At 38.7% G+C, this 19531-nt stretch overlaps 8 protein-coding genes and 1 long non-coding RNA gene across 11 annotated transcripts; 1 reads left to right on the plus strand and 8 right to left on the minus strand.

Moving 5' to 3' along the window:
• The first annotated feature begins 193 nt into the window (after positions 1-193).
• Positions 194-1625, plus strand: sds22 (protein phosphatase 1 regulatory subunit sds22). The gene has a single exon (XM_020957131.2). It carries the CDS (start codon positions 531-533, stop codon positions 1512-1514), a length of 984 nt encoding a protein of 327 aa, XP_020812790.2. The 5' UTR covers positions 194-530; the 3' UTR covers positions 1515-1625.
• Positions 1594-3080, minus strand: CREG (Cellular Repressor of E1A-stimulated Genes). Of its 2 annotated transcripts, none has more exons than XM_020957132.2 (4): positions 2940-3080; positions 2251-2701; positions 2105-2186; positions 1594-2033 (listed from the first exon to the last, which is right to left on the minus strand). In XM_020957132.2, exons 2-4 carry the CDS (start codon positions 2692-2694, stop codon positions 1924-1926), a joined length of 636 nt encoding a protein of 211 aa, XP_020812791.1. In that variant the 5' UTR covers positions 2695-2701; positions 2940-3080; the 3' UTR covers positions 1594-1923. The 2 variants fall into 2 exon arrangements, with proteins under 2 accessions (XP_020812791.1, XP_086686384.1); XM_086830258.1 differs by having other exon boundaries at positions 2924-3023.
• A 377-nt stretch (positions 3081-3457) lies between these two features.
• On the minus strand, positions 3458-11623 carry Sur-8 (leucine-rich repeat protein shoc-2). 2 transcript variants are annotated; one of them, XM_086830256.1, is made up of 3 exons: positions 11222-11623; positions 7413-8013; positions 3458-7350 (listed from the first exon to the last, which is right to left on the minus strand). In XM_086830256.1, the coding sequence occupies exons 2-3, from the start codon at positions 7909-7911 to the stop codon at positions 5906-5908; spliced, it is 1944 nt and encodes a 647-aa protein (XP_086686382.1). In that variant the 5' UTR covers positions 7912-8013; positions 11222-11623; the 3' UTR covers positions 3458-5905. The 2 variants fall into 2 exon arrangements, with proteins under 2 accessions (XP_086686382.1, XP_020812929.1); XM_020957270.2 differs by lacking the exon at positions 11222-11623 and adding an exon at positions 10138-10737.
• On the minus strand, positions 11605-12430 carry LOC110187797 (uncharacterized). The gene is made up of 3 exons (XM_086830259.1): positions 12200-12430; positions 11993-12124; positions 11605-11828 (listed from the first exon to the last, which is right to left on the minus strand). Exons 1-3 carry the CDS (start codon positions 12303-12305, stop codon positions 11758-11760), a joined length of 309 nt encoding a protein of 102 aa, XP_086686385.1. The 5' UTR covers positions 12306-12430; the 3' UTR covers positions 11605-11757.
• Positions 12368-12944, minus strand: LOC110187798 (uncharacterized). The gene is made up of 2 exons (XM_020957272.2): positions 12609-12944; positions 12368-12549 (listed from the first exon to the last, which is right to left on the minus strand). The coding sequence occupies exons 1-2, from the start codon at positions 12793-12795 to the stop codon at positions 12491-12493; spliced, it is 246 nt and encodes an 81-aa protein (XP_020812931.2). The 5' UTR covers positions 12796-12944; the 3' UTR covers positions 12368-12490.
• Positions 12945-13613: 669 nt separating this feature from the next.
• LOC147644072 (uncharacterized) lies at positions 13614-14269 on the minus strand. The gene is made up of 4 exons (XM_086830305.1): positions 14261-14269; positions 14044-14215; positions 13789-13968; positions 13614-13651 (listed from the first exon to the last, which is right to left on the minus strand). Exons 1-4 carry the CDS (start codon positions 14267-14269, stop codon positions 13614-13616), a joined length of 399 nt encoding a protein of 132 aa, XP_086686431.1.
• Positions 14270-15210: 941 nt separating this feature from the next.
• On the minus strand, positions 15211-16288 carry LOC110187769 (salivary glue protein Sgs-5). Its single transcript, XM_020957232.2, has 4 exons — positions 16117-16288; positions 15643-16015; positions 15393-15572; positions 15211-15315 (listed from the first exon to the last, which is right to left on the minus strand). Exons 2-4 carry the CDS (start codon positions 15965-15967, stop codon positions 15269-15271), a joined length of 552 nt encoding a protein of 183 aa, XP_020812891.2. The 5' UTR covers positions 15968-16015; positions 16117-16288; the 3' UTR covers positions 15211-15268.
• A 486-nt stretch (positions 16289-16774) lies between these two features.
• LOC147644073 (uncharacterized) lies at positions 16775-17377 on the minus strand. The gene is made up of 3 exons (XR_015271088.1): positions 17218-17377; positions 16933-17116; positions 16775-16878 (listed from the first exon to the last, which is right to left on the minus strand). It is a non-coding gene; the product is annotated as an uncharacterized LOC147644073 (long non-coding RNA).
• Positions 17378-18144: 767 nt separating this feature from the next.
• On the minus strand, positions 18145-18890 carry LOC147644074 (uncharacterized). The gene is given in 2 exon segments (XM_086830306.1): positions 18145-18288; positions 18291-18890. Coding segments are annotated over 2 exon segments (468 nt in total). The 5' UTR covers positions 18615-18890.
• Between the last annotated feature and the right edge of the window lie 641 nt (positions 18891-19531).

Here is a 19531-nt window from a genome sequence, read left to right on the forward strand (position 1 = left end):
ATTGTGCTTCCGTAAAATATGCACGTCGGCTTGTATACACCACAGATAAGGTTTGTTAGATGATTTTACTAACTAAATAAGACGAAGTAAATCGTTTTTATTAGGCAATAAATCTTAAAGAAAGTTTTTTAGATTTTGAGTTTATTTGAATATATTTGTACGTACAGTGTCTGGGGACCTACCCATCACTAGAATGTACAGTATTGAATAGCCGGAAAGTTTAGAAGGTGGCGCAGTTGGCCACTAAATAATTTGGAATTTTAAAACTGAACTTAATAGAATAGTAGAACTTAATAAATAATGCAGTAAATCTAAAATGCTATCACAACACTTTAGATATAGTATAATATTAGATAAAAATAAAGTTCTGGTTCCTTACAAGATCCGACTTAGCCGTGACGTCACTGAACTCCCTTGCAAAAAACACCTTACTTCTTTCGACACTCTGCGCAAACGAAATAAACAAGTCAAGTCGGCATAGAATTTTCCAAAAGTCATTTAAAGGAAATAAAGCTTTTTTAAAATACAAAATGGGCGATGCCGACAGAATAATGAACGATACTGAAGCCGCCAAGCCAACAGTCGGGATCCAGGTAATTAATGCCGAGGAAGTGCCCACCATTGAGGAGATAATCACCATCGATCCGGACTGCTACGAGCTGGATCTGAATCATCGCCGCATTGAGAAGCTGGAAAACTTTGAGCCTTTGACGCGGATCGAGCGCTTGTTCCTGCGCTGGAACCTGATCAAGAAGATTGAAAACCTGTCCTCCATGACTTCCCTCTTAGAGCTGGAGCTTTACGACAACCAGATCACAAAGATCGAGAACCTTGATGACTTGGTCAACCTGGAGCTGCTGGACCTCAGTTTCAATCGCCTGACCAAGATTGAGAACCTCGACAAGCTCGTCAAGCTGGACAAGATCTACTTTGTGGCGAACCGCATTACTGTTATCGAGAATCTGGGGATGCTGACCAACCTTACCATGCTGGAGCTGGGCGATAACAAGTTGAAGAAGATCGAAAACATTGAGATGTTGGTCAATCTTCGGCAGCTCTTCCTTGGCAAGAACAAGATAGCTAAGATCGAGAACCTTGACGCGCTGGTCAACCTGGAGATACTCAGTCTGCAGGCTAATCGAATTGTAAAGATCGAAAACCTGGAAAAGCTTGCAAACCTCCGGGAGCTCTACATATCCGAGAATGGAATTGAAACGATTGAAAACCTCTCAGAGAACAAGAAGCTGGAGACCCTCGATCTGGCCAAGAACCGATTGAAGGGCATTGCCAATCTAGAGAACCTCGAGCTGCTCGAGGAGCTCTGGCTAAATCACAACGGCGTGGATGACTGGAAGAACATCGAGGTGCTGAAAGTGAACAAGGCTCTGCAGACCATATACCTGGAGTACAATCCACTGGCCAAGGATATTCGCTATCGCTCCAAGCTGCGCGACATCCTGCCACAACTGCAGAAAATCGATGCCACCCTGTGCACGATGCCCGGATCCCACTAAGATAAATACCTCCTCACTGTAACCCCTTTTAAAAGACTAATCCAAGGCGTACCGCCAAAATAATATAAACTTTGCAAACTTCCGTTTAAAATATACACAAAAATTAACCAATTTAATTTGATTTACTTGTATTACGGGAACTTTTAAAATTAATAATAAGATATATTTAAAACCTAGCCAATTTGGGTTCACCTTAACCTTAACGTACATATATTATTTTCCTGCAAATTGGTTCCTTATTTTGATTGTACAAAGTCAATGCCCATGACTGGAAATCACACAGCTTAACTGATAAGTGGCAGCGCGCACGCTTTGTCTCCTTAATAATTTTTGTGCAATGCGTTGAAACAAAGAAATTTCATTTCGAAAACATTGAGGCGTCACTGGTTTGCTCCATGATAAGCTTATTTCACAGCTTAACGGCATAATAATCAGAAGCGCTGACCTGGTGGGGACCTCCATAGAAGTCCAGCACATATATATTTTTAATATCCAAGGCGCACAGGTAGAATGTGTGAGCTATAAATTGAAAATAGAAAGGCAAAATCGATTTATAATATACTACATTCTATAAATTCTGTTGTACTAACCAGCTAACCAGTGCACGGCTGCTGGGTGACGCTTTGTAAAAGCATTTAGAGCGGGTTGATAGTTGGTACCGTTGGGATCCAGCTAATGTATAAAGAAGATATAACATTTAGTAGTCATCACATGATTTATTTCTCATGTTTCTCACCTTTATTACTTGGCCACTGAGCATGGCTCGGGCACAGGTGGGTTCCATGGGATCCTTGCCATTGGCCTTACACCTCAAAGTCTGTTCGTCGGTGAACATGAAAGTCACTTTATTATCCTTCTGCCAGTCTGGCCCCGTGAAATCCAGATCGGTCAGCAGGAAGTGCACCAAGCCCGTGGAGTTTCCATTGGAATCGCTATCATCTATGGAAACAATGTTGACCATTGGGTAATTTTCCACGGCTTTGTTGGTGGAGATGCTGCCCAAGGCAGCCCATGATGCACGATGGACCAAATCCCTTGCTATCTTGGCGTGATTTAGTGCTTCTTGTCTCTTTAATTCCCGAATAATTCTGAGATCCTCCCTGGGGGAGTAAGAGCAGCTAGAGTCTGGACCGAGAAAGGCCAACACCAAGGTCAGCAAGAGAGATGTAAACGTTTTCATGGTTAAACTGAAAGTATACATGTACAGGATTATTATAGGATTCTGGAGAACTCATATAAGATAAGTTAGGTTTTTAAATGTATAGGATAATGGATGGACACTGTGATTTCTGGATAACAAGGCAGCAAAACAAAGGCCCACATTTGCACTGGCCTTATGCGCATTTATGTTTTTTGTTCCACTACGCTCTGGCCTGCACGTAGCTTATGTATATATGTATATTTCCTACCTGGAGAACCACTCACCTTATCGCTGTGCTTCTGCTTTGGAAATTGTTTATAAACTGACTGGCGAAAATTGTGTCTTTTGTTATCACCTCTCTGGGGTACAAAGAGCTGGGAACAGCTGTTTGAGCTGCTACCTCGGGATTGAGTCAGTTGTTTAGGGTATACACCTTAATATATGTAGACTTTGGATAACTCACAAAAGGCCCAGAATTAATTAATGCTAATTTAATGGATCCTGACTAATATGAACACTCATATATCCTTATAATGCGTTTATATTTAGACCGGTTCGCACCTCATTAATCCGAGTTTCAATGATATGGCAATTCCCTGACTCAATCAGATTTGTGCAAAGACGGTAGTGTTTACCTCATGGATAATCATATTTAAAGCTTAATGAATTAAGAATATAAACCTTAGCATCGACATCAATTTAAGATATATTCGAGGGTACAAACCGATCGGCGATCAGATTACTGCTCACAAAGCATTGCCAGCTTGAAAAAAATTGAAACCAGACTTAAGAGACCGTATTCTTTTTAACGTATTTTAACATTTGTTTCCTTTTATTTCTCAAATATTTATGGGTATGCTTAATATGTTTTCACTTTAGGAATATCATTATATTTTGACTTGATTCGCGTTTACCATATAACTTGTACATTCACTTTCATTTAACTTGACCTCGTTTAACATTTATTGTTTGTATTTGCGAATTTGGCCCGAAATTGCGCCAAATTCTGGTTCTGTCACCTTTTTCTGGTTTTGTTTTATTTATTTATTATAATTATATATTTTTTTTCGGGAGTGTTGTGTTCATAAACCTAGCGTGCGAATATATTCAGTTTAACATTTATTTGTATTTTTGTTACATTTACGTTTTCATTTTTGTACCGTTGGAAATATACGTTTTGTTTATTTCGTTTTATTAGACTTTTTATTATTATTTTTTTTGTAATTAAATTACTTTTGCCAGTTTAGTTTACCCTGCCGCATACAGTTTGTTTGAAAAATATATGTACATACTATGCATATCCCATGGAGTCTGAAATAAATACGTACGTATAGTATCTCGAGTGTTTGGTTGGCTCTTTTCTTTTCATTTTTCTCAAAAAATAGATGTGTAAAAGTTGTGTAAATATGTTTGTTTGGATGCACAACAGTTAAAGTTAGCTTCGTTGATTTATTGATTCAAGATTTGTTTAAAGTTTAAAGCCCATTTGCGTTGCATTGCAGCGGAGAGTAGCTCGAAATTGTATCCTTCTTCTTATCTCTTTTGTGTTTCAAGACATGTAGTCCATGATATAAAACTAAATAAGTGGTTTCTTGAGCTGATTAAATGACAGATCGGCCTTAAAGTTACTAAAAAGGTGTCTTCAACAAAATGCATTTACGTATACAATATTTTAAACATAATTAAAACATTTTATTTTAAACAAACTTCCGTTGTCAAAACACATTTCCTCCCTTTATCATTGTCAATCCAATCTTCCCTAGAAGAGCAACAACTATGAGTCCATGTTATCTCTAAATATCTTTTCCGCTTATCAGTTATGTGCCATTATGCGATATTAATTTACTCTAAACTTGGTTTACTCTCCATGCAAACATATATATCGTTGATTATGGTTATGGTAACTAAATGCCTTGAAATAATCTAAAATATTCATTCAAATTAGTTACAGACACACGACAACGCACATGAATTATACGACATTATCTTTCCCTAGTGCAAATGGCTGCAGTTGATTATTTTTGTGGTTAATTTTTGCTTAGACTAACATATAAAATGCCGATCTTTTTGGGGCGCCACAAAAAAACATAAATTTACAATCTTCTTTTTTTTAACAAATTACACACAGTTTAATACTTGATGCTTAGTTTTTCTTTGCGCTTGCTTATACAAAATACGTCTACGATTTATGTGTATACAGATTAATAATTTCTTAACCACTCTTTAGTTTTTTGTTTTTGTTTTCAAACAATTCCTTGGCGCTTGCGTATTTTTTGTGTAGTTTTGAACATTGGATTTAGCTTTCTCTATGACCAAACATTGAACAGAAGGTTTAAAGCTTTCAATACACTTTCGTTTCGATTCGCGTTTCATTTTTATTTCTCTTTTTCTGTCTAGCTTTTGGAAGCATAAGTTAAATTAGAACCTAAATTCTGGACTCTGGACTGGACATGAACACAGAAAGAAAAAGCAAATCGGGGCAGTTTTTAATACGCGGGACATTGGTATAACGTGTTAAAGCCATCATTTTGTCAGCCAACGCACTCCAGTCGGGGTCAAGGGGGTGAAACCACTCAAGAAAAGGTTTACAAATTAATATTTTAATAATCCTACAAATTGAGTAGGATGAACTAAACTAGGGGAACACTACAGATTAAATATAATCTCGAAACACTAGTCGGTTTTCAGGTTTTAAGATTATTGTGTGAATACACTTTAACTTTTCCAAAGAAACTAATATTCTTGTTTTCAGTTTGTCGCTTTTTAAATTAATTAAACGATAATCAGATGGTGAATTTGCGTTTCCGTCTTGAGTTTAGTTTGTAATATCTATTTGAACTTAAACTCGAAACTTGAAACGGATTAAAAAAACATATTATTTATAATTATAAAATTAATGTAAATCATAAAAAATATTTTGGTATTAATATAATAATAAAATATTACTTAAATATATTTAAAAAATTGTTTCAATACAAAAGTTCAAGTAGTAGCACCTAACCAATGAAGTTTCCCCCCTAGAGGATTGGGTTGAAGGATTTGTGGGGACAGGATCTCTCGCCCGTTAGCTGAGATCGCACCGTTAGCGTCGGTCGCCGCTCCTGGAGGATCCTCCACCAGATGCTCCACCTGCTGCAGCTCCCCCACCACCTGCAGCACCACCACCGGGCGCCTGGCTCACCGCCTGCAGCTCGTACTGATAGTAGCAGTCGCTGCCCACGTAGACGGTGCGCCAGACGCCGTCCACATCTCACATTTGGCGGTATGGCGAGTGCATCTTAAGCCACTGTAGCACCAGGGACGGTCCGCCCGCCTGGATCTCCGGCGGAATCGTGCTCAACGGGCACTTGTCAATGTTTAGATACTTGAGGTTCTGGCACAGGGCCAGCTCAAACGGCAGCTTCTCCAAGCCGGGATTCTGGTTAATGTACAGATTCTCCAGACTCTCCAGCGACCCAATCTCCTCGGGCAGGAACTGCAGGTTGTTTTCGCTAACAGACAGGTGAGTCAGGTTGCCCAGGTGGCCGATGCTGCGCGGTAGCATTGTGATCTGATTGGTCTGCAGGATAAGTCGCTGCAGCTCGTGCAACAGACCGATTTCGTGTGGCAGTACCTCGATGCGGTTCTCCTCCAGGTCCAGGATCCTCAGCCTTCTTAGGTTCCCAATCGTGTTCGGTATCTTCTTGAGCATATTGTTGGACAGGATGAGTATCTCGAGGTTCTGCAGGTTCATGATGTCATCGGGCAGCTTCTGGAGCGCATTGGTGGCCAGGTTAAGCTCCACCATGTTCACCCAGGTACCGATATCCAGGGGCAGAGCAGTCAGCATATTCTCCTTCATGTTCAGTTTAGTGAGGCCCTTGGCCCGCGAGAAAATTCCGTAGGGGATCTTATCGATCCGATTGTGCTCTAGGTTGATGCTATAAACGTTGGTGAACTGCGCTGGTCCGCCAGTCGGGTAGCTAGTGAACTGATTTCGCGACAGGGTTATGGTGGTTAGTCCGCTCAAGCTGGCCAACATGCCGTCCGGGAGCTGAGTGATGCCATTGCCCTCCACATTGAACTCGTCCATGCTCTTGCAGTTCTTCAGGGTAGCCGGCACACTGCTCAACCGATTGTACCTCATGCCCAGGCGCACCAGGGACTTAAGGTTTCCGATGCTATCGGGTATGTCCAGCAGCTCGTTGTGCTGCAGATCCAGGGAGCGGAGGTTCACACAGTTTCCAATGTCCTCCGGCAGGTGCTCCAGGTGATTGTGCGACACGTCCAGCGTGGTGAGGTTCACCAGCGCTCCCATGGCACTGCCCAGCTCCCGGATTTTGTTCTCCCGGAGACTCAGCATGGTCAGATTGACCAGCTGGCCCAGGTCATCCGCCACAGTGGTGATGCGATTAAAGCGCAGGTAGAGAGTGGTCAGACTGCGCAGTCGATAGATCACGGGGGGTATCTCTGCCAGCTTGTTGTGCCGCAGATCCAGTACCTTTAGCTGGCTGCAATTTTGCAGCGACTCCGGAAGCGAGGTCAGTGAGTTCTCGTTTAGAGCCAGGTTGCGTAAGCTCACTAGGCATCCAATCTCCGGCGGCAATTGCCCGATCTTGTTGCTGTACAGGTACAACTCCGTAAGATGGATGCACTCCTTCACTGTGCTGGGGATAACAGTGATCGAGGAGTTACTCAGGTCCAAGCGCTTGATGCCTGCGAGAAAATATTTGAATGCCACGTTAGATAGTTAATTCGTTTTAAGTTGAGTTACTTGCCTTCATCTCGGCATCTCTGCAGCGCCTTGATGACGTCCTGGTCCGCCTGGATGGGCTTGCTCTTCTTGGTGGTGGGCTTGGGCTTGTTAGACTCCGGATGCTTGACGGTCACCATCTTGGGTCGCGTCTCGGGCGGCATGGTTGCGTTGTTTTCGTTGTTTAGCTGGCTGTGTTTGTTGCTGCCAGTCGGCTGTTGGCCACCACCTGTGGCTGCACTCGTTCCTCCTGCCCCTCCGTTGGCCGGGCTATTCGCGTTTGTCAACTCCTCTGAAACAGAGCTTCCACCGACTCCGCCAAAGCAGTGTGTGGCCTCCGAGGGACCTGTGTCGCCGCCGCCGCTGGCACTGCCACCTCTGCCTCCGCCTCCACCTTCTCCTTCGCCACCGATACCTCCGCCGCTTCCGGCACCTCCTCCTGGGACTCCTCCGCTCCTCTCCGCCTGGCCCGTGGACGATAACGATGTGGTCGATGCCGTTGCGCCCGAGGAACACAAGTTCATAATTTTGCCCAGCTTTGCGGTCGGCGGCGACAATGCGTTGCCCAGAAGTGTGCCCAAGCAACAGCAGCAGCAGCCGTAGCCGGAGGAACTCGTTGCTCTTCCCTGTGCACAGGAAAAAAGAGGTTGTTAGAAACATTCTTTAAAGTTTTATTTACAAATCTTCTATATTTGTGAAATATTTTTTAATTGTACTTCCTGGAAGAACTTTAGTTATACCTAGTTTTTGTTTTCTTTGAGAATACTCCGAATATAAAACTAATCCTTGCTTTGGATTCTTTTCTGTGTACAATCAGAGAAAAAGGAAATCCCGAGATGAATAACCGCCTCATTTATGGCTGCACTTTATCAATTGTGCGTCAGCCGGGCGGCAATCATGTATCGTGCGTCATCGTCATGGTTGTCCCACCCAATCCTTCTCCTCATTCCCACCAACCCCACTCCCCTTCCACATACAGACCGGCTTTATTACTTTTGCTTTTGTTTGTCAGTCGCCGTCGCTCCTTATTAACCAGTTGACCATAAAGTTTTCAAAAACCCTACACGCAAATCAATAAGCATTCCAGCAATGACGTCAAAATAAGGCAAACAAATAACTTGTAGATGGACTTTTTTTTCTCGACGGTACTCATTTAAAGAATTTATATTTTTAGGAAATTTTAAAAGACAAGTTAAAGAAGTTACAAAACTAGCCAGATATAAAGTTATGCTAAATTTTAACACACTGCGCAGAGAAGAAACTTTACAACTATAAAATTCATATTTTTAAAATACATATTTTCCTTTAAATTATTCTGAGTAAAGGAATTTATTGTATTTTTTTGGGTTGATAAAAACGAATGAAGTTTCCTTAAATCAAATTAAATATTAATGAATGCAAAGTGAATGTTTTGCCCCTGCCAGGGATATACTTTAAAAGCTGTCAATGCCGCGGGGTACGTGAAGGAATCGCCGACCCACCACCCCTTATCCACCCACGACACACACACGGAGGAATGTTCCTCCTGGTACTTTAACGGCAAATGTCAAGGTCAGTGAGAGCGGGTGTCAGACGATTCCTGGAAAAGGAAGCTCGAGCAGCCAATGTCAAAGCCAAAGGTTGAAAGTGCACCGCAATTTACCGTTACGAGACCAACCCCTTGAAATACCGGACGTCGCGTAACCCGAACTTTATTGTTATTCAAAGCCAACAACAAATTTGTGAGACACGCTTCTCAAATTTCATGAATTTTAGCATATGCGAACAATATGCACATTGAGGCCAATTAAATGGTCGCTCAAGTGGAAGGTGCACGGGGAAATGTAGTAAATTATATGATAACATATTATATAAGAACTTCAAGTTTGAAATATAGGTAGTAGTAACATACCATTTATATTTAAGATTTAATAAACTATTTACAAATTTAAAATCGGAATCTAACAAATTCCACTTGCATACATTTAAATACATTTTTTAGGCTTTTAAAACGCCTATTGATTTCTTAAAAACAGTATATAATTTTATAATTTATTATTAAGATTTAAGGTTTACTATTATGGTTTGATTAGGATCTAATCAAATTGAAGAGCATTAATATCTAATTCTTTAACATAATTTAAATGGAAACGGGTGTGTTGATTCTCTGCTACACCTGATAGCAAAAGAAGTTTGTTAACGTAATATAAGAATAATATAATAGTCCGACCATATAACGATATTCTGATTAAAGTGAATACCTCCGCTGGTATTTAATTGAAAACAAAAATATCTTCTCCCAGATTTTTGAAAAACAAATCCTACAAAATTTCCTTGCAGTTAATTTAAAACAAACTTATATAAAACATATAAAATTTGTGCAATATTTGCATGCACAAATATTTTTTCCCCGTGTAGGGGATCTCGTTCGCCCGATCGGGTAATGCAAGGGGAATTGTACGCAGCTTACGATAAAGACCCCGGAATGATAGATAGAGAGGCGGTCGTCGTCCCGGGGTACTGACAGTTCTCTGATTCATGGTAAATTTCCATTTCTTTGATTGCCACTGCATCGCGGACTCTGCTCTATTGTTGCCATTATTGTTGTTGTTGTTGGATTCTCGCCTCGTTTTGTGGGCGGGGAACAAAACACAAATCGGCACACGAACACTTATGCTAAAGTATTTGCAGAAACAAACACGCACACACACATCTTGGAGATTAACGCAGAGATAACCGCACAGGATGTTGCATTGTCCTTGCGTACTTACTTATTTCACTTGACACGCCATTAATATAATATCAAATATTCTTTGTCTTGGTTTGTTCTTTTCCGATCAGACCACCCGCACGCACTATTGTTATTATTCAATTTGCACACACATCTTTTTTGTTGTTCTGCACCGATAACAATGTTGATAACAAACCTAGAGATGACACTTGCATACCTGCCAGCAGTCACTGTTTTTTGTACGAAAGTGGTGACTGCAATTTATATAGTTTTCTTGTGAAAATAGTATTTTTCTTGTGCGTTCTTAAACATTTCTGTTCGTATAAGAACATTAAAATCCATTTTTACAACACTATTTGGTAATGCAAATATCGATATACACTGGATGTTGGTTGTACTTCTTGCAGTTAACTTATCGATTATTTTTGGGCGCGCAGTTTAAAAGTTATTGTAAAATGGAAGTAATTATTAAATAAAACAGTTTAATCCACTTTTTTATGAGTTAAATTGATTTCAACCCTTTAAATGACCTATGGCAAGTATACTATTTAATAAAAATATAACAAATATGTTTAAAAGGATTTTCTCCTGTTAAGATGTATTATAGTAAAGTTTAGATTGTACAAAATATTGCTGTAAATACATAAATTATTTAATAATTAATCTACACTCTCCTGGTATATCAACATAGTGCCGCAAATCGCATTGAGCTTTGAGGAGAGCTTTTACACAAAAGCTTTGGTGTGTTTTTATCGTAATGTATACAATTTAAGGAATAGCACATATTTCTTTGGAAATGTGAAACACCTTTTTTTAATTTTCTAAGGAAAGCTATTTAAATATTTATTTATATTTAAGAAAAACGTAATGTGCACTTGTCAGCAATAGTAAATAAAATAAAAACTTTCATAATACTTTTTATACACACGCGAGTAAACAACAAACAAGTGGCAAATACACACACCAATACACATTCACGCAGACACACTCGGCGAGCGCACACAACCGAATGTTATACATAATTTATGATACGCAGTTGGCTGACATGCAATGCAGACATTTATTGTTTTCCCCCCGCTTCAACCACAATTAAGCAACAATTTTTGTCAGCAACAATAACCAACCTGTTATTGAATCACTGGGCGAGAAAACTTTGCAGCCTTCAGCTCTCACAAGACCAGAGTATCCCGAGAATTATAATATTCCTTGCGCTGCTCCTGCTGCCTGCCCAAACAATTTTTCACTTGCGCCAATCTGCGGCACTTTCGCGTATTTTCCTTTGTATACTTTTTCTTGGCACTTTTTCCCAGCACGTTTTTGGGCTTCTCTTCGCGCTATTTAACTGATTTAAAAAATTTGTTTCTTGTTTTAGATTTTTTCTATTTGTTTTAAAATGTAAATTGAGTTGTACAAAAAAAGGAAAGCTTTGCTGGGGGAAAACGGAGAAGAAATTGGCGATTTTCGTTCGCGGAGGTGACGTGACGCGTGCCTAGAGATTAAGTCTGAGAGTCCAGAGAGTTTGTGTTGTGGTATATCCTGGCCCGTTCACCTTCGCATGCGGCTATTCGCGCCACACGTTGCGTATACGACGCGTGCGCACTGCGCCACTGGCGTCCTCTGGCGACGGCCAGCATTTCCGTCTAGCCTCCGACACCAGCCGCTAGATGGTCAGCCTATCGAGGTCGTCGTTGGTGATAAACTCACAGGCTCTCTCAGCTATTATGCGATAATCTAAAATTTAAGCAATAAAAATATTTTCTTAAGTAATTCTTCATAAAAACAAATGATATAAAAATAAATACATAATGTGTTGTCTTGCTAATGTCAAGAAGTGAAGGCTAAAGTAAAGTACTTATTTAACTGCTGATTTAGAACACCTCAAAGACAGAACTCACCCTTTTGGTACTTGCAGTTGTACATTCTCATCACACAAGTACTGGCAAAGGTGCGCAGGCATCCGTCTAGGACATCCAGGGCACACACTACCCGGTAACCCATGGGACACACATCATGGCACTTCTTGGACGCTGGAACACACGAGCCCAACGATTTCATACACAATATTTGTACACATTTTCGAATTTTCAATTACTTACCTGTACCTGTCAATGAAAATAATAAGTGACCCTCGACTCCGAGCCCAACACAGATCCCTAGAAACACACAAATAAGGAAAATTTTCTCGCCCAATGTGCAGGCTATTCGCATTTTTGCTAGGCAACCGTACGCGTTCTTTCCAAATTTCGTATTAAATTTTTTTTCCAGAAAAGTTTTTGGGCTCCGACAAAAAACAGTGTTAACCGTATATTTTGTGTTGTCAATTGTGTCAATATTTGTACAATTTTTATAAATAATATTCAGCTGCTTCTCCTGCGGCCGGGTAAATTTTCACCCTAAAGTCTGCACTCCTCCGAATCGCGTGGGCATCGACCTGTCAAATGTTTTTTCCACTCTGCAGAAATAATTGCTCGTGAATAATGGTTTATTATTAAATACATTTTCATGGCTTACCTTCCCGTTTCTGGCAGGCGTGGAGATCCATCTCGCAAGGATTTCTGTAGGTGCAATAGATCATCCTGCCATTTCGCAGCGTTCTTCCGCACAGATATTCGACGGCAGGTCTGCACGTGGTAGTGCAGTTCTGAGACGCTGTAACTCCTAGGTAGGCAATCAAAATAGCCAGGAGAATCAACTTCATTTTGGGAAGAGGGCAGTGGAACTGTCTCCAGCTGCTGCCTTAATAATGTTTTATATATGATCAGATTTAGGCCAGCCAGCGAACTCATTTTTCAAGCATATTGTCAATCAGAGACAAAGGGTAGCATTCTAGTAATGATCTATATACATTTTCACGTGTTACTACGTCATGGAATCTACATTAAAAAGACTCAATTTAAAGTATTACAGTATAGCTGCAGTAAAAAAAAATACATCAGAACATGCCTTGAGATATTTATTCAGGGTACTACATATACATATATTTCAATTAAAGTGTACTTTTAGGCTTTACTTAATGATTCTGGAGTTATGTATGTTAATTAAATTTCCTGGATACATGTTTATTAAATATAATTTCATAAATAATTGTTTAATAATAAATATGAAAGGTAACTTGTACTTTGTGCAGCATTTAGGAAAGAAACAAATATAATAAAATATTATTAAAAGCTTATGAAATATTATTAACATTTATTGAGCTATGGCTGTTACTTATCATATAGCTTAGTTTATATTTAAGTATACAGTTTTCATTTATTTGTATTGTGTGTATTGTATTTATTGAGCCTCAAATAATAATACAAATAAATATGAATATATCCAGATATATTTTAATGTAACTTGCAACTATTAAAGTATCTGAATCGGTTTTAATTCTGGTACATTTATCACTTATTCAACATAAAAAAAAGAGCATAAAATATTAACTATGGTACGGATCTTTAACACAAATAATTACATTTTATTTTAGCTGTTTCAAATATCTATTTAAATCCCTTTTGTTTGTAAAGTCTTTGTTTATTGACAAGGTCCGACCTCTGGTTCACCAACGTAAGCTTAAAATATACAAAATTTTAAATTTTAATAACTATAAATACTTTTGTTAAATTGATTGCACTTAAAAGTGTTCTTTTGTTATTAATAATTTGCACATTTTAATTGGTAATGTTTAAATAATTTAAATTGTTCTTACCATCTGCATTTTGACAGGCGTATTGATCCGCATGGCAACGGCTTCGAAATGTGATTCGGCGGTCTGTTCTTACTCCTTGGAAGTCCAAAGAGAAAAATGAGGCACAAACTGGTGAATCACATGGCGGACAACAAGCTGGGCAGTATTTCGTGCACTTTTTCTGAGATGTTTCAGTCAAAACTACACGGGGAATGGATATATCCATATATTTTCAGTTTGGAAAACGTTCTTAATAATAACTTTGCAAATATTTACCCTTTAAGCACTGGTTTTCTCTCTGACAGTTGTGGGATCCAAAGATACACGGGCTTTGAAAAACGCGGCAAACCTTGTCCGATATGGTCCAGATAAGATTTTTGGCATAGGGATCGCAGCGAAATTGAAGATTACAGGTACCAGAACAATCTCTAGGCAAGGATTCGCCAAGCTGGAAAAACCCACATGGTAGAGCCAAGAGAAATAACAATCTTACTGCTTCCATTTTAAATAATGTAGAAATGTGATAATTAACAGGAAAGCCTGAGAATAAATATATAGCCTTGGATGCGGATATACTGAGCTTCCGGAAGAGAGACCATACATCTGTGTAAACAGCTGAATTAAAATATATTTATAGGCTTAATTTTAATAATTTGAGATCATTATAACCCTGCTGTGTATTATAATTTTATTCAGATGTTTGCAATGCAGCTCAAGAAACTTGCAGTTAATCTTTTTTCTGTTATAATTTCTAGTTTATATGACGGAATTTTGCTTAGAATATTATTAAAATCGGAAACTACATCAGTTTCATAGAAACGATCGGTAAATGTTCAGACATTTATAACTATATTGAAGATAAATGACATCAAATTTGGCATTTCAATATAGAATTGATTAGTTTATATAATTGTTATTTCTGGTGACAGTTCTTCTTTATAAGAGATTTTTCCTAGCTGGCTTGAGGTCAAGGGGGCGGTAAACAGAAAACTACTTTAGTTACTTTTTTTTCCATATACTCAGGGCATCTATCTCAACACAAGAACAATATTTATAATTTTATAACAAAGAATTAAAAAGCAAAACAAAAATTAACACAATTTACGTTCGAATTGGAGTTTGTTACTTCATTTGTTCCTCAATAAGTGTCTGAAAATGAATGCTGAGTTTCTCAGTATCGATTTGGTAGTGAGTTGATGTTTTAAGTTATTATATTAAATTAAAAAATTTTGTATATCTCCTGTTAGTTGTTCTTTTAAATGCGAATTGCAAGGGAAAATAAAACTTCCGGGTACAGAAGTCAGCTTGCTTTTTTACTTTTAATACATTAATAATTTTTTCCTGTCTTTAAAGGTTCAAATTTCTGAACCAGAATTTTGCTTTATATTTATTGTCGAAATCTTCTTTGTATCTAACGAATTAATAAATCAAAACTAAAATGCATTGAGAGTTAATTACACTTTATTTATTTATTTAGTTTAACACATTATTGGTATGAATGCTAATTCTCTGCTGGGCAAGCTCCAATTTGTGGCTCGTTGACATAAGCTGGGAAATAAAAAGTAATTTCAATATAAATATATTTGAATATTTGAATATGAATATGAATGAATATTTATTCTCACCTTCGGCATTTCGGCAGGCATATAGATCCAGAAGGCATCGGCTTCGGAAGGTTCGGCTCCTTCCGCCATTAACTCCGTTGCTGTCCGTGAAGGGAAACCAGCCACATACCGGCGGACCTCCGCGAGAACACATCCTGGGGCAGGACTCCATGCACTTCTCCTTGGTAGTGGCCACCATAGCTGATGGGTTTTGTTTTTAGTATGCTATTTATATATATTTATATAGTTTCTATATATTTATATAACTTACGTGGCAGGCATTGATTGGCTCTCATACAGTTCTCATTGCCAAAGATGCAGCCGTTCTGGAAAACACGACACACACGGTCCACAACTGCCCAAACCAGGTCCTTATAGTAGGGCGTACACCTGGCACGAAGCATACAATTATTCGAACAATCCGTAGTCTGGGTGTTACTTAGATAAAGTAATCCACTAAATAAAATGGCGAGCATCGACCACTTGGCGACCATGTTGAGATAGATGAGAATAGGTGACTGAGTCGCTTCCTCTCGGAAACTGATATTTTTATAAAGCCAAAACCACATCAAGCCAAGTGTTTTGAACTTCATCATCAATGGATAATGTATGAACAGCTGCGAATAATATTTCTTTTATGCCGGCTGTTTAATAAAACAAAAACCAATATTAAGGTATTTACAATGCATACAATTAACGATAACCTCTTGAGCCATCGGGGTACATAATAAATTGTGTTACTTAACTTTCGGCAGCGGTCTCCTGGAGTCAATATATGATCTTTATCACACTTTGGAGTTGTGTTAAATAAAATGCTTTGAGATTCTGTTATTATAATGCAATAAATGAAACAGAAAAGTACGACACTAATAATTTGCATTGCTTTAATCTTGCAGGTATAGACTGGAATGCAGAGTTTTCTATTCAGTTTGTGCATTGAGATGGAAAAAATTAAAATTTAACTCCCGACTTAGAGCAGATTTAGAGCAAGAAACAGGCTTGACTTCAGTCGGTCACTTGAATTATAAAAGTGTGACGCCAGATTTTGACAAACACTCATCTGCTTTAATTGGATTAATCGCCTCGGACTTTTGAAAGTCATTGTCTTTGCAGATTTCCGGTTTCGGCCTTTAATTCGAAAGTACGAGTAATATCTAATATTATATTAAATTAATAAATTTTTTATATATCCTGTTAGTTTTTCTTTTTATTAATAAAAGCAAATTGCAAAAGAAAACAAAACTTCCGAGTACAGAAGTCAGCTTGCTCTCTTACTTTTAATACATTAATAATTGTTTCCTATGTCTTTAAAGGTCAAATTTCTGAACCAGAATTTTGCTTTATTTTTATTGTCGAAATCTTCTTTGTCTCTAACGAATTAATAATTCAAAACTAAAATGCAATGAGAGTTAATTATACTTTATTTATTTATTTAGTTTAACACATTATTGGTATAAGTGCTAATTCTCAGCTGGGCAAGCTCCAATTTGTGGCTCGTTGACATAAGCTGAAAATAAAAAGTAATTTCAATATAACTATATTTGAATATATTTATTCTCACCTTCGGCATTTCGGCAGGCATATAGATCCAAAAGGCAGCGGCTTCGGAAGGTTCGACTCCTTCCGCCATTAACTCCGTTGCTGTCCGTGAAGGGAAACCAGCCACATACCGGCGGACCTCCGCGAGAACACATCCTGGGGCAGGACTCCATGCACTTCTCCTTCTACTACTTCTTTTATGCCGGCTGTTTAATAAAACAAAAACCAATATTAAGGTATTTACAATGCATACAATTAATGATAACCTCTTGAGCCATCGGGGTACATAATAAATTGTGTTACTTAACTTTCGGCAGCGGTCTCCTGGAGTCAATATAAGACCTTTACCACACTTTGGAATTGGGTTACTTATAAAGCTTTGAGATTCGGCTATTATAATGCAATAAATGAAACAGGAAAGTAAGACACCAATAATTTGCATTGCTATTAATCTTGCAGGTCTAACTGGAATGCAGAGTTTTCTATTCAGTTTGTGCATTGAGATGGAAAAAATTAAAATTTAACGCCGACTTAGGGCAGATTTAGAGCAAGAAACAGGCTTGAAATCAGTCGGTCACTTATATTAGTATGACGCCTGATTTTGACAAACACTCATCTGCTTTAATTGCATTAATCGCCTCGGACTTTTGAAAGTCATTGCCTTTGCAGATTTCCGGTTTCGGCTTTCAATTCGAAAGTACGAGCAATATCTACGAACATTTTGATTGACTTTGTCTTTGGAAGGTGTATCGATTCGGGGCAAAGAAAACAAGCAGCTGGCAGATATGTGAACTCCTTGAGTAATAAATCTCTGGCTCTGTCAGCTTGGCGACACCGCATGCGTTAGTGCCAGTGTGCGTATCTCGTTGGCCAACTTCAACGCCCACCCGCCGGTCGGTCTGCTTCGTTTCGGCCAGCTCTGGACTGGCCAAAAGCAAAAAAAAAAATAATAATAATAACATGACAGTCGACAGGTCGCAGCCAAGTGAATGGGAGCTGTGAGTGTTGTTGGATTAAAGCGCCTGGCACTCGAGTAAAAAATAAAAAGATTGAAATAAAAAGTCCCACTTATTCAAATTTTTATTTTTTTAGGAAAAGTAAACCCTTTACTTTTTCTCATTTTCTGATTTGCTTGAGTATAAATTTGAGGAAACTTATTAAACAATTTTCTATAAAGTTTTGTAAAACATTATTAAAATATATATTTTTTCCAGTGGTTAAGCCTAGATTACTCTCAGGAGGTTAGTTTGACAGTATGCTTTCCATTTTTCAGGCACTTTTTAAAATCTATTTTATAAGGACGTCCAGTTTTTCGGCTGATCAACCGATAAACGCATATATTTGATAATTTGTGGACAGGGATTCTTGGACTTTAATAGAGGATTGTAAGACTCGAACTCCCTTTTCATTTTTAATGCCATTCCTAAAGGCTACTTTGATGTCTCGTCCCGTTTTGCGATCTTTCACAAGAAAGACAACATTATGTGGATTCGGTTTATCCTTTTTTTGAGATTGCACGACGTACTCCTCTTTGGGATAAAGTATATTGCACTTTGAACATTCATCTTTTCCAGAGCTTACTTCAGGGGTTAAGTCATTTTCGGGGATAGCATCACTAATGACTTCAGCAATGGACTGACCCAGTGTCAGACTCATGACCGCCAAGAGCATCCACACCCACACCCACGTCCGTGGAGCAGGCATGACCGACTTTCCCTTGGCGCCCCACCGACCTCTTTAGGGAGTTCAAGTGGTTGCCGAATCGATTCGATTTGTGGCAGAAAATGAGCGCTGTAAATTGAAATTCAAACATATAATTGTTAAGCCGGGCAGCACGTTTTCCATTCCGACTTTGCAGCCATTTAAGGTGATCCCAGAGTGAATGAAGGTTACAGCGGTTAACCAGTTTTGAACGGTGGGTGTGGAATATTTTGGATTGTCTCGCCACTTCATAGGCGCATGATCGATGGCTCCCGATAAGGGCAGTATGTAATTCGAGTCTGAATGCAATTTATTTTCGTACTATACAAATTTAATGAGAATTTCACAGCTGTTGTTTATTTAAAACCTGTCAATGGCAGGGCATCCCCCGCTGGATTGGCCTATAAAAGCGCATCTGAATGACACAAATCACAGAAATCAATCAGAATTTACCCGAAAATGAAGTCTTTTTTTGTCACTTTAATCTTGTTTCTCCTTTCGATTCAAATCGAGGCACAAGGAAGGGAAAGGTGTCCTGAATTCTGTCCTGCAGTTTACATGCCCGTCTGCGGAAAGACAAATATAGATGGAGAATCTGTAAAGTGCGAGTTTGGCAATGGCTGCATGATGGGTGTCAGTTCGTGTCGGAATAGCTTAAGTAAGTAACTAATTTGCTTAATATTTTATATATTTAAAATTAATTTATGTAAATATAAATTAATTCAGACTGGAACCAGGTGCCCTTAAAGGAATGTCGCCAACATTCTACCATCTGCAGTCGGCTTCGCTGAGCTAAAAATATACATTCTTTTGGCAAATAAACAAGGCTTTTTTAGGGGTACACTTGTGACGTAAATAAGCCTGACAAATATTGACGGCTATCTAAGTGTGTAAATATATGCTTTTGCGTCAATTTTGGT

The sequence above is a fragment of the Drosophila serrata genome, unplaced genomic scaffold (assembly GCF_035046125.1).
Source record: "Drosophila serrata isolate PLE 108 unplaced genomic scaffold, ASM3504612v1 contig_233, whole genome shotgun sequence".
NCBI lineage: Eukaryota > Metazoa > Arthropoda > Insecta > Diptera > Drosophilidae > Drosophila > Drosophila serrata.